This window comes from Nesoenas mayeri, assembly GCF_963082525.1.
Source record: "Nesoenas mayeri genome assembly, chromosome: 6".
In the NCBI taxonomy this organism is placed as follows: Eukaryota; Metazoa; Chordata; class Aves; order Columbiformes; family Columbidae; genus Nesoenas; species Nesoenas mayeri.
The window spans coordinates 40251233-40267923 of NC_137545.1; the positions used below are offsets into that span (position 1 = coordinate 40251233).

At 39.6% G+C, this 16691-nt stretch overlaps 1 protein-coding gene across 1 annotated transcript in view; it reads right to left on the reverse strand.

The window, feature by feature from the left end:
* Window positions 1-16691, reverse strand: part of GTDC1 (glycosyltransferase like domain containing 1) — a gene marked incomplete at its 3' end in the record, with an annotated part of 158665 nt that overhangs the window by 88923 nt on the left and 53051 nt on the right. The window contains exons 3-4 of the mRNA XM_080346674.1: window positions 3129-3296; window positions 361-534 (exon numbers count right to left, since the gene is read on the reverse strand). Of these exons, the coding sequence (XP_080202800.1) occupies window positions 361-534; window positions 3129-3296 (342 nt within the window). The remainder of the gene's footprint in view (window positions 1-360; window positions 535-3128; window positions 3297-16691) is intronic.

Sequence of the window (16691 nt, forward strand, 5' to 3'; positions counted from 1 at the left end):
AATTTCTTTCTCCTCCTTGACCTCCCCTGTACAAATATATAGAGGGCTGAGGAGCAGGCAACTCCTTAAAGGCTAAAACAAGTGAGAAATCACTAAAACAAGTGGGAAATGACTGAAACAAGTGGCAAATGATTCCTCCTGAGCGATGCACGTTTGTACAACACGCACTTAGGCCAGGCTCAGCAGATCAGATGCTGCCTGAATAGCCTCTGATTATTGAAATACATTTATCAATTAGGGGATTTTGCATATTATCAAACTCTTTCATTAACGATGCTTTAGCTGATTAGTTCAAACGCCACCATAAATAGAGAGTTTTGACAGGCTGGAGGCAATTTATGACGTGGAAAATGTACTGACCTGCTCACATCAGGAAACCTGACTGGAAAATAAAGAACTTGGCACTTCGGTCTGATTATTTTTTCCAAATCCTTAGGTCTGTGGTCAGGAATCAGCTTCATAAATTTTCCAATGGAGGTAAGAAACGATTCCATATTAAAAGCAGAGTTGAACACCACAACATCAGCAACCAAACTGTAAAAAGCGGTTAAGATTAATGAATGCACTGCTGCTGCAAACAGAACAGAAGTATTTTAAATGCAATGGAAATAGGATACATATTCTCATAAGCAAACAAAATGTGCAAGTGGAACGCTAATTAAAATCAGCCTTTTCACGTGAAACAGGAGTATATGTACCTTAATTAGAAATGTTTTAGAAGTAAACGTGGAAGAAAATGAGAATTCCTTAGAAATAAACTTCCACACCGAAGGACAACTTACCTTGGTTAACCTACCTTACACTGCTAAGTAGCAGGATACTAGAGAAACAGAATGTTATTTTAACCTATTAATCCCGATTAAAAATATATTCACTAATATAAACACATGTATATGTACCCACACAAAACATAGCACACGGTACCAAAACAAAGTTTGAAAAAACTTTCCATGTTAACGCCATGTTTTGCTCCTTCGTGCTGTGTTTTGAATCAATTGGGTCAATAATTATAAGCTGAATGATAATGTAGGTATTATTTCTCCACTTAGAGTCAGCCTGCAGAAGATGAGAAGCTATCAAAAAACCCCCAAATATCTGGAAGTTTATCCTGGAAGTGCTGCCACAATCAAAGCTAAGCTGGCAAACATACAACACTAACAGAGGTAAGAAATGCTTTATGGCCAGTTGGTTTATTCAGTATTTTATATATTGTAATACAGACCTATGGGTCATAAGATACATTGAGGACACGTGTTCATAAGTCACCAGGCTGGTGAAAAGTATATTTGAGGTGAGAAGCTGTCATTCATCCTCACTGCATCCCACTGCTCTCTGGTCAAGAAAGAGAACTGACACCGCTCACCAAAGCAGGAGGCAGTGGGAAAAGCAACAAAATAAACATCAGAGAGAGAAATAATCCTTTCCAAGCAGGCTGCAGGTCCTGAAATTCTTTGTGGAGTCCTCCCCACCGATGGTTTTTAACCCATTGGCCTCACTGTCATACAAGTGATCCAGTCATCTCTTGTGCACTGATTTACAGATGACATGGGACAAGGCAGGAGCCCATCGCCCCCAACACCGTCAGCTCTGCTTCTCTTGGGCATCAGCTCTTATCCGCCCAACTCTTTCCTAGAGTCTTTGGACAACACCGGCAAATTAGAAAGAACCTGAGCGGCCAGAAGGAATCTCAGCCATCACTGAAAAACCTTATTTCATTACATAAACTCCATAAAATAATTAGGGAGAAAAAATTCTCTTTAATTACTGAAAGCACCAACCTGAAGATTCATAGTGCTGCAATTTCAATAATCTCCAAAACCTCTATGCAAAACTGGAAGGAGAAATTTCCACATTTCTAGCACTTCTATCAGATTTGGAAGATGTTATTTCTTTGCAGATGACCACTGGGTAGTTAGGAACATTACAGAGGAGATAATTCCTATCTGCTGGGGTTTCTGCAGCAACAAAAAGGGGAGATGAGTAATATATAATATTGGAGGATGAAGGAGACAGAATGGAGCATCTATAAAAGTATTTTTTTTTCCCTACTATAAGAAGATACTTTTATTATCTCAAACCCGCCGATTTTGAATATAAACGTATGTCAGCTTACAATGGATGTGTGAGAAACAACTGCCATAATAAAGCAAAATATATATACAAAAAAATATTCCTTGCACCAGTGCCAAAAACCACATCTTTTTCGTTATAAAATCTGAAAATGGCTGCTTCTGTTTTCAAATGATCTCTCACTGTACTTTCCCATCTTTACTGCCGGTAAGTGAAACATGTTGCAAACGCAGCAGCCGAAGCAGCTACAGAATGGTCATGTTTTACACAGATCGTTATTTCAATATCAACTGGCTTATATTAAAAAGATGCAAAAGCTTAACTGGTACCTTAAAACGTTCACTCCCTATTCCTAATAATTCTCCTACTAACAGATAGATGAATGAATTTAGTTCGGTTCAAACCAACTCAGTTTTGCTGTTTCACTTAGGTCTGTGCAGTGCTTAACCACAAAGCTTTTCAGTGTTGCTGTTATTAACTTCTTTCATTAACTCAGATTTGAGAAATACATTTTTTTTTAGCAACAATAAAGGACCGCAGCCCTTAAAACGTCTGGGTATTTTAGCGCTGCACAATTTCTGAATGCTAGATGAAAGAAATATAAGGATTTATCTGGTATGTTTACTGCCCTCTCTTCACAAGAAAAGTGCTGCAGTATGTTTTAATTTCTGTTTATTTCCCTAAAACCCTCTATATAATTTCACTTGGATGCAGTAAAAGCTACGGCCAAGCAACAGCTGATCGGCTGCAGCTTCGCGAAGCGTCCATGAAACAAAACATTTTCTCCATCATGTCCAAGACATGGGTCAAAATCCCCATCGCTAATGGGTAGGTCACGGTAGCCCAACATAGCATGGGTGGACTTTACACAATCAACTGAGATGAGTCAACAGAGCAGATTGTTTCTGCTACAGCACTTTTATCAGCCTCTCCTTGGAACTCTGTTGGTACCTTCGTTTGCTACAGGGTCATCATTTATACGCAGGACTCATGATGCTGCAAGGTTGTAGCCAGAAGGACACCTTAAATAACACAAAGCGGTGCAAAGAAATACCTACCATGACAGAACCTGGTTGTATCCATACTGAAAATCCCTCTCCTGGCATTTCTGGACAGGATACGCCAATTGATTCTCATGGAAGTAGAGGACTTTTTTCAATTTGCCAAGGTCAGGCCGGAGGGCAACGAGTTCAGCCAGGTTAAGCACCGAGCTTGCAAAGAGGACCCTGGAAAACAAGGAGAACAGTGTTGAGTGTCCCTGAGCATGTTCCAAGGGGTCACCCCTTCCCCTTCTCCGCTCCCCTCCCCAAGAAAAACACCACCCCTGGAGGGCCACATCAATAGCTAAGCCTTAATACCATGTAGCAGCATTCGAAGTTTTGATCTCTTAAAAAGCGGCTGCTAAGAACCCAACTAGAAAAGCACCGAATCTCCTTGGTCTTCCAGCTCGGTTACAGAGAGATGCAAAATGAAATAAAAAAAAGGCTGGATGGATTTTATTGAAAAAGGCAAGAAAAGCTGTATCTGAAGGACAAATGGAACAAAGATAAGGCTGACTAGGGAATACTTTGCTTGCCAGTTTCATTACACTTTACTTCTTTATGCAACCAACTACTGAAATTCAATATATGAGCAGGAATGGCACATGTTCATGTTATGACATAAACCCTTTTGATTTATGCAGTGCACTTATCTACTATAGTCTTGCTTTTTTTTTTCCCTTACCACTCTCTTTCTGCTTTATTTCCACATTTTTATTAGGTATCCTCTATAATGAAATGTTGTTTCTACCCTTGCACCCCAGTATTGCCACAGCACTCCCGCTATTCCCCAGTCCACAATGCTGCAAACATCCTTCAATTATATAAAACAGGCACAAACAGCGCTAACAAGCTGCTGTCGTAGCCTCCCGTAACTTATCAGGTTACCAGAAAATGAATGTATTTAAATGTGTAATGCAAAATTGTGACCCTACCGTAACCAGTAGGAGATTTCGCTGCATTTCTCCACAAGTAGGTGAGTATCTACTGCCTAATGCTGCTTTCAAGCAAAATGAATCCTGAACCTACAGAGAACTACAGAACTGTAGGCATTTGTGCTGTACATTTCTCATCTCAAGATTTAAAAACAATAATAATAAAAAATCAGGTATTTATTGCACATAAAACATAAATCTTTAATAAACTGCTTTTCAACGTAGCATGTTTCTCACCTTTTTTTTTTTGCTATCCACCACTTTAGTGGTTCAGACCCAGAATTTATTTACACTATGTTTAATTCTTTTTCCCATTTTTATTCCTATTCTTCCTGTTCTTTATCCAATTTTATTCCTATTCTTTCTTTTTTCACATAGATTTTGTGTTCAAGCTGCCACACTGACATCACTAATATTAAAAACTACTGATGCTGGCTGTCAACCTTAAAACCCATGGAATGCCCCAAATATCCAACTACATGTATATATATATATATATATATAAAATATCACCTATGCTAACAGACACCATTCTTAGATAATCTGTATCTACACAACAAACACTTCCTAGAGAACAGATCCTGTATCCATCTTCATCAACCTAAGTGAGTGCTGATCTGAAAGGCTTCCCAAAGTAAAAGATAAATGCTATTGCCTTGTTCATCAAATATTTGATCATCCTAAAGGGGCTGTCAAAGAGAACGCCAATGAAGAGACGAGCTCAGGTTTATTATGAGCCATACTACGAGTTAAAAAATAGTTTTACATAAGTCATCATTTATTTGTCATGAAGAGGAACAACCGCTGGACCTCATAATGACTTGGGTGCCAGATTCAAAGCACGAAAACTTCCTATGGGCGACGTGCTCAGAAATGGCTGAGAATGCAGCACTAGAGCGACAAGGAAAAATGTAAACAGGAGAAAACATACCCCAAATATTACAGAAATAAGATTAAATGGTTGCTTAGCAAATTTGTGGCTATTTCTGGATTGCACTATAGCTTAATCCCTTCCCTCACTGATTTTTCAGCGAAGCTCTTTCTGCGCTGGGTTGGGAAGAAAACTGAATTGATATAGGATACATCTACACATTTGGCTGCGTTTGAATGAAAAGAGGAGGAAAGAAAAGAGATGGCACATTGGGATTGAAAACACGGGAAGCAGCACAGACAGAGGCACAAAAGCAAGAATGGGAAGAGAAAAGAGTGGGGATGCCCAGGTTAATGTGATGACAGAGAGGAAAGGGCAACAGGGAATACAAGGAGAAATGAGATCCAAGATTTAAACATGGACAAAACCGTGTAGGTCTGAAATATCTGAACTTGCTCAGAAGGACAAATGAATAATTAGGAGAGGAATATGAAAAAAGATGGTTATACCCATAGGAAAGGAAAATAATGTTTGCAGGACCAGAGGAATTCAACAGCATCATTAGAGGGAGCGGGAGGTTGGTTTCTAGTAAGGCAAAAAAGGCCAAAAAGTTGGAAAGCAAGAGGTAAACCCCAACTTTCTCCACTGTAAATGGGAAGGGATAAGGCTCAATGAACAAGCAGATTGTTTATCACCGCCCAGCCCAGCGTCAAGAGAAACCTGTCATGAATACTTCACAGCATTTCCCAAATTTAACCCAACAAATACGAGACGCTCTTACATACTTGCTTCTTTACTGCTGGTAAAGCTGCTAACTACCCAACGATAACCAATTTCTCTGGCATTAGAAGCTTAAATAGCACCTGACAGCCCGAGTCCCCCGAACATGCCCACAGAGCAGCCACGTTCGTGGCTAATGGACTCACGCAGGGCACTGGAGGATACGCTGGAGCGTATTCCCACTTAACACCTATTACAGGGGGAAGGAAGGAAAGTTTATTATAATGTAACGTGCGACATAAATATATGTCAGTTGTCATTCCGTGTGACATCAACTCTCATTTTACCTCAGGTTATTATTTAAGTAATAAATCCTAACAAGGTGAGTTTTATCATCCCGCGGAGTGTATCCGGGAGGTGGAGACACAAGGTGATGGCAAGAACGCTCGAAACATGATAATTCCTGACAGCTGCTGCTTGAGCACAAGTTAAATTGAACAGTTTATCTCAGCATAAAGATGTTATAAGGTTTTATGTTTAATTTAAAAAAATTAACATAAAACCCAGAGAAAGCAGAGTTAGGCAATCTTTCACAAACATGACATACTACAATCACTGTATAAGCTGGATTAGTACTTATTACCATGCTACTAGAGAATTAAGCTGTTTTTAGACCACCAAAGAGCTTTAAATTGCAACTTTTGTCTCTGTAAGAGAAACCTATATTTAAAACGTCTGCTAAATTCAAATTAACAGCTACATCATTAACTTACCATCTCACAAAACCCTCCATATTTCAACCGCTATTATGATATTATCTAGACCCATCAACGCTACAACACATAACACACACACAGAGTATTCTCCGATATTATGCAGAACGCCACAAAACCTGCGTTGAAGGTCAGATTTCTAGCACGACTGCCCTGGTTTTTCCCTTTGAAATATCCCCACGTATTTCCCTATGTTGCAAATGACCTTCTCGTGCAGAGCGGGACCATCGCACAGGCAGGAGCATCCTTGCCTTGGAGCTTGGCCAAATTTCAGGGCCACCACCCGCACAAGCTCTGCTCTTACACTAAGCTTGAGCTTAATCTGAATCACTTAATAGTCCTTCCGACTTCTGAGGAAACTACTTATGTGAATTAAGTTAAGCGAGTGCTTAATTCATACAAATATTCATGGGAGGGAAGCTGAGCCGCGATCCGTCCCGAGAATGACCTTTGAATTGTCTTCCCCATTATTTTACACCGAAGCTGTAAAATATAAGAACCTTTACTGGTTTTAATTACCAGCAGACAAAAATGACTAATATAGGTTTCCATTTATATCGAGCAAATTATAAAAGTAAAGGTGTTAAAGTATTTTTATTTTGCTTTATAAATCTTTGTGTCATGTAACCGTGACATTGCCCTAAATCTTTCAATTAAACCCCCGTGCAACTTAACTAAAACCACATTTTGCCTTCCCCTTGGGAGACCACACAGGACATATTTATGTATCTATAGATATGGAAGCTGAACTCTCCAACTGACCAGGCTTATGGCACAAAGCGAGTTTAAAAGAGCACCTGATTTGTACTGGAATATTCTGTCTGAGTTTAAGATTGTAGATTTGGCAGTTCAGAAAAGAGGTACGAGCACTCTTCATTTGCTATACAATAAAACAGTTAGATTCAGATGTTGCTACAAATAAGAGCCTTTTAAGGGAAATGGGCACGAAGAAAACCACTGTTCATTAGATGGCACTGACTGAATTCATGTTCCTCCATCATTCTGGAATGTGAAGTTGGAAGATCTGTCTTTGCGCCAATCTAGAATCAAAACCTTGAGCACTTGGAGGCATCAAATCCCACCGTGCTCCTCACAAAGTATTGACCGCTTTGTTCTCGCAGAGCTCCAAATTATACCGCACCTACAAATACATTTATTTTTCATGAAATTTCAATTGGGAGGCAATTGTACAACAGAGAGACTCCAAACCTCAGAGTTTTACCCCATTTTGTTCTGGGCACGGTTCTTGTGCAGCCAGCACGGTGAAGCCAGGGAGACCACAAAGCCACTGCGACCCAACAAATCATCGCCAACCCTAAAACACAGATCATGGTGACACCTCTGCTGACGGCTGCATTTTCTCCGGCTGATCAGAAACCAACCAAAATTGTACAGCAAGTAGGAGGAGCTCAGAGGAAGCACAAGAACTGAGATGAGGGGCAGCTCATCCTTCTGGAGAAGGCAAGAACAGTTGCGATAAGAGGTCCTGAAGAACACTTTATGTTGCCTCCTTAAGCATCACAGAAATACAGAACAAGGAAAAGGCAAAGAAACAGAATGCCCTGAGTTTGAAGGGACCCACAAGGATCATGGGGTCCAACCTGAAGACGTGACCACAAACACATCCATCTTGGGAAACAAAGGCTTCAAAGACCGCGGTGTCTTCAAGCTCCTCAAGATCAAACCCGAGGGCTTTGGTTCCTCCATCAGACAGTTGCCTTGGTTTCACCCCAGCAGTTCAGACAAGTCCATGGATTTGGCTTTAAGTTATTTTTCATATGTAAACTGCATATCAAATAGTGTTATTAATGCCTGAAATGTTAAACAGATCAGTTGTTTTCATTTATTATTACACATATTTTTATATTGCATTTTTATCACTAGACCAAGAATGCACGAATTGCAAACAGCTATAAAATGCTTTTCCATTTCCCATTAAACAATAGATGACTCTGAATTTCTGAACAATAAATACTAATAAGTGATAATATACAACAGCATCCTGTATAATAAATAATAAATTAACAATAATTTTTTTGACATGGAATGTACAAATGTCAAAAAATCTTATACATATTATAATATATATCTCATAAATTAAGCTTTTCTAGATAGAGCATAATTTGGAATGTTTACAGAAATAATTAAGTCTTACTTTTTAACATTCTTTATTTTTCAGAACAAATCACAAGGGTTGTCATGCCTTTCATCTTAATTAGGCCATGTGTTTGTCTTATTTATTTGTTATGTACTTTCATAAACGTTTACAAATATTAATTGTGAAGAAAAACCTTTTTTCCTCTTGCTGTAATTACTATCTGTACGTAGAGTACACAGAGATAAATATTCATGGCCGCTACTAGTTCAACGGTTTCAGATTTGGGGTTTGTCTTGTATACTAAAATACAGCAGAAATTAATATCTTGTTTGAACTCATAATGCCAATCGCTTTTTAATATTTTTATTTAAAAATACACCCTCCCTCATTTTATAGTATGTTATTTCACACTATTGTCTAAATTACAGAATCAGAATGTCAAGGGTTGGAAGGGACCTCGAAAGCTCATCCAGTCCAATCCCCCTACTGGAGCAGGAACACCCAGATGAGGTTACACATTCTTGTTCCTACTTTGACAGACCTTAGTTACATTCTTCCAAAAGGATTTACTGCCCAGAAATCAAACACATTTTCCCCTTCTTTATATAATATATACCATACCCCCAAAAAACATGAAATCTCTGCACGCACATCTACTCGACACAGCTGGAGTCCAGGGGGGGGGCGCGTTTCCAGCCCTTCCATCCACATCCCACCTTTCCCTGTGTCTCCTCCCACCACCCAGATTTCGGGACCTCTGTTAGGACCTCAGGTAGAGGTTTTGAGAACCCCCCGTCTCAACCTGCTGACCCCGCAGATGTCATCCCACAAAACCAGAATGGGGCTGAAGCTGAAAAAAAATGCAAACTTCTCACCTTTAAAACATTCAAGAGGTTACATAAATGTATTAATTAATTTGTAAATTATATGGGTTCTCTCTCAATTCCTCCCTATCCCTCTGAATCTTTATTTCAACCAGCTGATCAGGATATTTACATACAATCAAATCTCTGAATCCAATTTGGGGGCCAGATCCCCAGCTGACACAACAGGTTCAGAACCAGCCTTAAACACCTACCACTATTTTTGTTGACCCTTAACTCAAAAGATACCAAGAAGGATGTGACAATAGTTAATCAGAACTACTTTTCTATTTAATGTCAAGCAGTAAGCTTGAAAGAAAATCTCACAAGACTTCCAGGCATTTGAGAGGGGAGTATTTTGTTTGGATTACTTTGTTTTTTAGGCAACGACACTGAAGCTTTTTGAATTTTATTAAGCGTGTGGTACTCTATATTTTTTTTTCTCCTGATTTGTAATTAAATTTGGTTTCAATTAATTACTGACAGATGCACATTTTCACTTTAGTGGCCAGATTGTTCACCATGGGCTACATCATCCTCCCTGTTTCCACAAAGGGAGAGGTCGAGACCAAGCAGCTATATGGTGATGGGGGGAAGGAGAAAACCTCGATTCCACATCATCTTCCTCACTCAGATTTCACAGCCCCAGCATTAAATAATGAAGCAAAGGCACCTGATTAGAGCAGAGCATGAGTAAATCAATAGGCAACTAGTGAAAAGTAGCCATTGCTGGATGGTCTATGAGAGACGTACGGACTCATTCTGCTCAAATATGTGCTGCGATCGAGCAAGAAAATGAAAGGAGAAACAAGAAGGGAGGCAGCAAGACAGACAGAAAGACAGACAAGAAAAGAAAGGACAGTGTCTGAAGGCAACGAATTCACCAAGGGTAATCATATAGGATGCAGTAATACACAGTGAAAAGATGTATTTTTCAACACAACTTGTAAAACTGACGTTCTGCTACATTAGGTAAAGATTAAATAGTGTTATAGATTGTTTTAAAGTTCGCAAATTCATTTCATTGCGTAGCTGATCTGCCCAACTCTGGAGAAAAAAAACCAACCATGTCAAATGACTGGCACGAAAACCACAAGATGCCCAAGAGGTTGTAGCAACGTGGAGAAGTCATAAGACTCCACAGAACAACATGACCATTCAGTAGCAAATATGAAACGAGCTTTGAGGACCGTAACCTCACATCCCCTGGTGTCAGTTTGGATCGAGGATGACACAGAAGTGACGGTCAAGGTCACGGGTAGATGGACCTCGCTGCAAGTGAGGTTGATTTATGCTATTGAAGGGGAAGCGAGCACAGTGCAGCACAGATTGACCCAAATAGTGAGAGCTTCCCTTCAAAAATGTATTTTAACAGATTCTCAAATGGATGAACGGCAAAGTAAAACAATGGCTGACTTTATTTTAAAATCTTTTGGTGAACTCACATCTCCCCATTTTCCGCATTTGATGTTTTAAAAGCGCAGAAGCCCCGCTCACTTTGCACAATCACAGGGCAGATGAGCAGGGTCTTGGCAGAACGCTTAGTTTCGCATTTCCAGTGCTCTGAAAACCCAGCTTTCCAAAGGATTTCAGACTGTTTTGAATGCAGCTTTGTGCACCTTGATAACCAAACACTATCGCTAAAAGGAACTTAGTTTTCTTAGCGAGTGGATTTCACATTTTTCTTATATCCCATGGCTCTGATTTAATCACTATAAACAGCAAGTCCTTTAAAAAATATTGTTATGGAAGCTCTTAGCTAATTTTTCCCACTCCAGAGCATCAACCCAAGGCACAACTACTGCCTACAAATGGAAAAAAGCAGGATACTTCCCAGAAAACTAATACAGTCCTCGAAAAAACTCAGACTGTCATAAAACCTGAGCAGCTGGCAACTCTGTCACCATGAAGTATCCATATGGAAGACCGAGATGTGTCAAACTACCCAAAACGAGTTTGGATAGTGCAGAAGATGGAATAAATAATTCAGTATCTTCAACACTTTCAACAGCAGGTAGTAGATATGCTACCTGCTTCCACGACGTGCCAAAATGTAACATGCGAGTGAGAGCGAGCGAGAGAATGTATCTCCAACCTGTTTTCATGAGGATATTTTGCTCGAGGAACTTCTCTTTTTAGAGGCATATGATCCGTATCAGATGTTTGTCAGGAGCAGGCAGCACTACAGAACATTAGGAATAACTTGGTGATTTTAATATGTATTCGCAAAGTGCATAGTCCTCCATATACCTATATAAAAAAAGTATCTCAAATATAATAAAAAATTATATTTATATTATTATTTATTTCTCCCAACTGCCCTTCACACTTGTATAACATTTGTGTCTGTGACACAGTAGCAACTTCCCTGCTGTAATATAAGCGGAGCAGATTATTCAATGTGATCAGCAAAGTGAGAATCAGAACCACAATTTAAATGTTTCTGCTCTGTCTTCACGCAATAGTTCAACTATAAAACCACATCGCAGAGTGTCAATCTGCTTCCTTCTCTTCCTACAAGAAACAGACACGTATATAATTTATACTTATAGAAGATAAAGCGCCACTTTGGTTCCCTAAGAAATTAAAATGAGACTATTTGATCCTTAAGAGCCTCCAGACCTGTATATCTAATATCTATGTAATGAACTAAATGATAAAGTGCCATTAGAAGAGATGCTGTCACAGCATAACAGAAGTCTCCAGTAGAGTAGTGGCTATTTAGGTCAAAAACAAATATAACTATTTCTCAAATATTACCATGGGACAACACAAGCTGCTCACCAGCCATGGTGACCATGACCAGCATCTCATTGGACATTTGAAGCTTCTCATCCAGCATCTCTTGCAGGTAGAACATGATGCTCAGTCACCAAAACCACAAAAACAGAGGATGAGGAAGAGCCCCACTTACTGGTAGGTACTGAGGGATCAAAGCTCTAAATTCTACATTGAGATATTTATCAACCAGCACTTCACCAAAACCATGGGGACAGCAGACAGACCAATATTCCAAAGCATATCAATAAGGGAAAATTGAGTGTTCGTGAATTACACGCTATTTTCAGTCACTAAACTTCCTTTTTAGAGCATTTTTAAACTCAGCAAAGCCCACCCTCGCTACCAGATTTGAATGATTACACCGCGCTGGCTGGCTGACCGATTGAAGTGAGATTTCAAAGAGTGAGGCAAACACTCCCCTATATCCAAAAGCTGCCAAACATATTTCAGCAGACTTTCAAAAAATAATTGTTTTGTCTGTTCCAAATTAAGCTCTAAGTGCTTTAAGAGGGGTTTCTCTACAAACATGGCTAAAGATCACAAAGGGGAGCATTTGGATCAAATGTAACCCTTCAGTCATATATTTCTTAAATAAAACTTGCATCACGCCTGGCACACACCATAAGCTGTTTTACTTCCAGTTACATAACATGATTTTAAGTGTGATCTGTGTTGATGTCCTATCATTTTATTTCATGTGTTAGCACAATAGGTTTTTAATTATAATGCCACCAGTGAAAGAAAAGGAATAAATGGGGCTCGGCTTTGGAGCTCGTGACACGGGACGTTGGGGACCAACACAAGAACAGAGACATATAGGAGACAATTCAAAGAAAAAGAGACTATTTTAAACTTGTGAGGGAACCTGACGGTTCTGAAGCTGAAGCCTTTTGCCCATATTTCTTCTCCAGCTCCTGGTTGGGAGTTTGGCAACTACATGTGTCATTAACAGCCACCTTAAAGTCAATTTGTACAACGCAGATGCACTCCCCAATAAACTGAGCCCCAACACTGCGGTACTGTGAACTTTTCACCACATGGAAAAATCCACTAAGAGGATAATAAACTAATAATAACGCTTCCAGAGAGTTTACAAGGTATATTTTCCCAACACATCCAACACGCAACTACGGTACCCTAAAACTTCTGAATTCCCGTCATCATTAAATAAAGCATCCAGTGCTGAACGTCCATCATTCCCCAGGTGAAATACACACCTGAGGGGTTGAAGCTGTATGTAAAAGAGTCAGAATAATACACTAGGTGTTTTCTAACCATTAAGTTAAGAAACTGAGGCTGAATTTTATCAAGGCCTTATCAGGAGCCCAGGCCAGAGCTGACGATCAGTGTCACAATGTAGTGATTCAATCAGCTCCTATTTAATCACGTCACTGTTTACATACACACGGACCCTACTCACCACAGTACCTCACAGGTGTCCCCAAAATAAAATATCATCTTTTTGAGACTGTATATGGCGATCTATTATTTTTAGGTATATTTTCCAGCACAGATAGTACCTATATACACATCTATGCTTGTGCACATGCACACACTCAGATATATGACACATACTGAATTTGTTACTAGGAAAAGACTGTGCATCAATCGGCACAGAATGCTAAAAGGTCTGATTGAGGTGGCTGGTGACAGGCTTTCCCACCTGCAAAAACCAAGCAAAGGGAAACGCTTTGGGTCAAAGTCTCCAAATAAACCAATTTTTTCCAGCGATGCCCTTGGACTAAACATAAAACCTTCCAGGGCTCCAGAAAAGGAAACTTTAGCCAAGCTGTTTGTCAACATGACCTGCGATGTTCTTTGGAAATTACGCCCAAAAAAGTTCTGGAGCACTGGTAGCTGTACGATCATATGGGATTAATTTTCTGTATATATCTCTATATGTTGTTGGAAGAAACAAATTAACTTTAAAAGTCAAAGATCTTTACACGGCCCTGTGTTCGCAGGGACAAATATTTAAGTAATCTTTACTTCCTGTCAAACGCTGAAATGGATATTAAATTACATTAAATTATTATAGATACCAGCAGTAAGATTTCTTTTCTGCTTTCTCTGTGCGCTCCCGCATCTCGGCATTTCTTGCACTGAGCATAAAAGATAATTTAATATTATCTATGATTTAAATTCCTGCTTCTGCTAAAATATCAAGTGTGTGCTGGACGTATAAACGAATGCCCAGGAGAAGTCTCATGAATATTCCCCATAAGGGATGACTACAAACTGGCTTAGGAAAACAGTATTTATTTAGCATGTTCCTTTCCCCAGCATCTTGTGATGATTTTCAGGATGCCATCCCCTCCCTCACCTTTATTTCTTAAGAGATGAACAAACAAATCACACAGAAGGAAGGAACTTAACTATTCAGGCATCAACTGAACCCAACCTCCTCCGCAAGCTCCTCTTCATATATGATAATAAAGAAAGGAATGTAATTAGTGATTTTCAAAACAAATATGCATTTGACACAGAACCCCTCAGACAAACGGTGTGACCTGTGGGGTTGTCCTGTGCAGGGACACGAGTTGGACTTGATGATCCTTGTGGGTCCCTCCAACTCAGGACATTCTATGATTGACTTGATGGGAAAGAAAAAAATCAGTATAAAAACTTAATTTCTTCCTTCCTCCTGTGTGTGGATAAATCACTACAGATAGTGGTAGAAAGTACCAAAAGAAGGAGGAGTAGTGAACTAGGAAAGAATATCAAAGCCAAATTACATCTATCAGGGTGATACAGAGCAGCATCCTGACCGGTCCCTCCGTCGACCTCCTCAGGGCTACTGTTTCAAGGAAAAATTAAACAAGATTACACAGAAACGGCTCAAGAATGACATTTTCCAGCTTTGTGTCACGTTACGTTATTTGAATGAATCTCAACTTTTAAAAACATCAAAACACCAAAGAAAAGCGAATGAGGGCTGTAAGAAAAAACAAACCTCCTTAGAAATAAGACTCCTACTAGAAGCAAGAGAGCCACCCATGTTGAGTATCACCCGTGGCAAGAGACAATCATGTCTTTAAAAATACACTAAATGCTGCTCTTTTACGGCAAGTTTCATACAAAAAATGCTTATTATTCTATTAGTGATTTTTACCCATGACCTGAAGTTTTGCAGGTGGTTTTTGCACGGCCATCTCACACGAGTCATCGGGTGAATTCTGGGGTGCTCCCCCAGCTGCAATCCCAACCACCTCACCTTTGAGGTTCAGAGTTACACAAGGCAACGAGAGCTCAGACCCAAAACGATCGAATGAGTTCTTCAGAAGTATTAAAACATATAAAAAAGGCAGGATTTCCCTGAATTACCGAGAAATTTGCAGCAGCCAGCACTCAACCTCCCTCTTCTCCCCACTCACAAGCACTCACAGAAAGCCTCTTCTTAACCCTCTGCACCGGCAAAATCCCCTTTTATCTCCCATTTATTTTCACTTTTACCTGAAAGACAGAGAAAAGTTGGGCTTTTATGTGCAACAAACACAAACTGGGCTTTTTTTGCAGCGCATTAGACCGCGGTTCTATTTCCACCTGAACTTCCACAAAAAAAACCCCAAACAACATAATTTTGCCCTTCTGATTTAAATATATTTAACGTAACGTCCATCTATACATGTTCTCACCGTTTAAGAACTCGGCGGCGCAGGTGTTATTAATAAAATAAATTTATTTTTAAAAAGGGATGCTATTCTCCAAGCTTTGAAGCTCACACATAAGTCTAACTTAAGCCAGCTTGGGCTCATCTGGTCTTTAAACGCTTTGCTTTCATGTGGTCGGCCCACGAGCCATACGTACCGCGGCTCCATCACGCCACTGTACATCGTCAGCGCGAGGATGATTTGCATGATTTGCATTTCCTGGACCGCTGGAGCTTCAATGAGCTCGAAGCACCACGTACAAAAGAAACCACCGCCAAGTAACGCAAAGATCTTTAGTTAAACCAGATGAGCCTATTTGAGTCAGGCTGCCAATACTGGGAGGGGGGTGTGGGGAAAGTCTCAGGGATATCCTGTTAAATCAGGATTTATTTGGAGGGAATCTGAACCTTTTAAAATATAAAAGTTGTAGGAATTCATTAATAAATATGGCTGAGCAGAAAATAATTCGGCAAGAATATATATTTTTTTCAGCGTTCCTTCTATTCTGGAACCACATTACGCTATTTATTTAATAGTACATAAAAGGCTTCTCATTACATTACTTCTATCGTATAAAACTAAATCTAATTAAACCAAATTCACTCATTGCTGGTTAAAATTTCTCCCTGTGAAGAAATCTTGTATTTTATCACAAATGATCAATAAAAGCTGTTGGACAAATAACTACGACAGCAACGGCATTACAGTGGGTTTCAATGAATAAGTACTAAAGTGGGAAAAAAAATGTACCAGAGCCTCGTCATGAAAAACAGAGACAGATGGGGAGACAGACCTATATGATGCTACAAATAGATGAATATCTTGTAAGGATTTCAACAAATGTTATAAGACCCAGTCAAAATCTGAAAAACTACAGGCTTGCTTGTGCT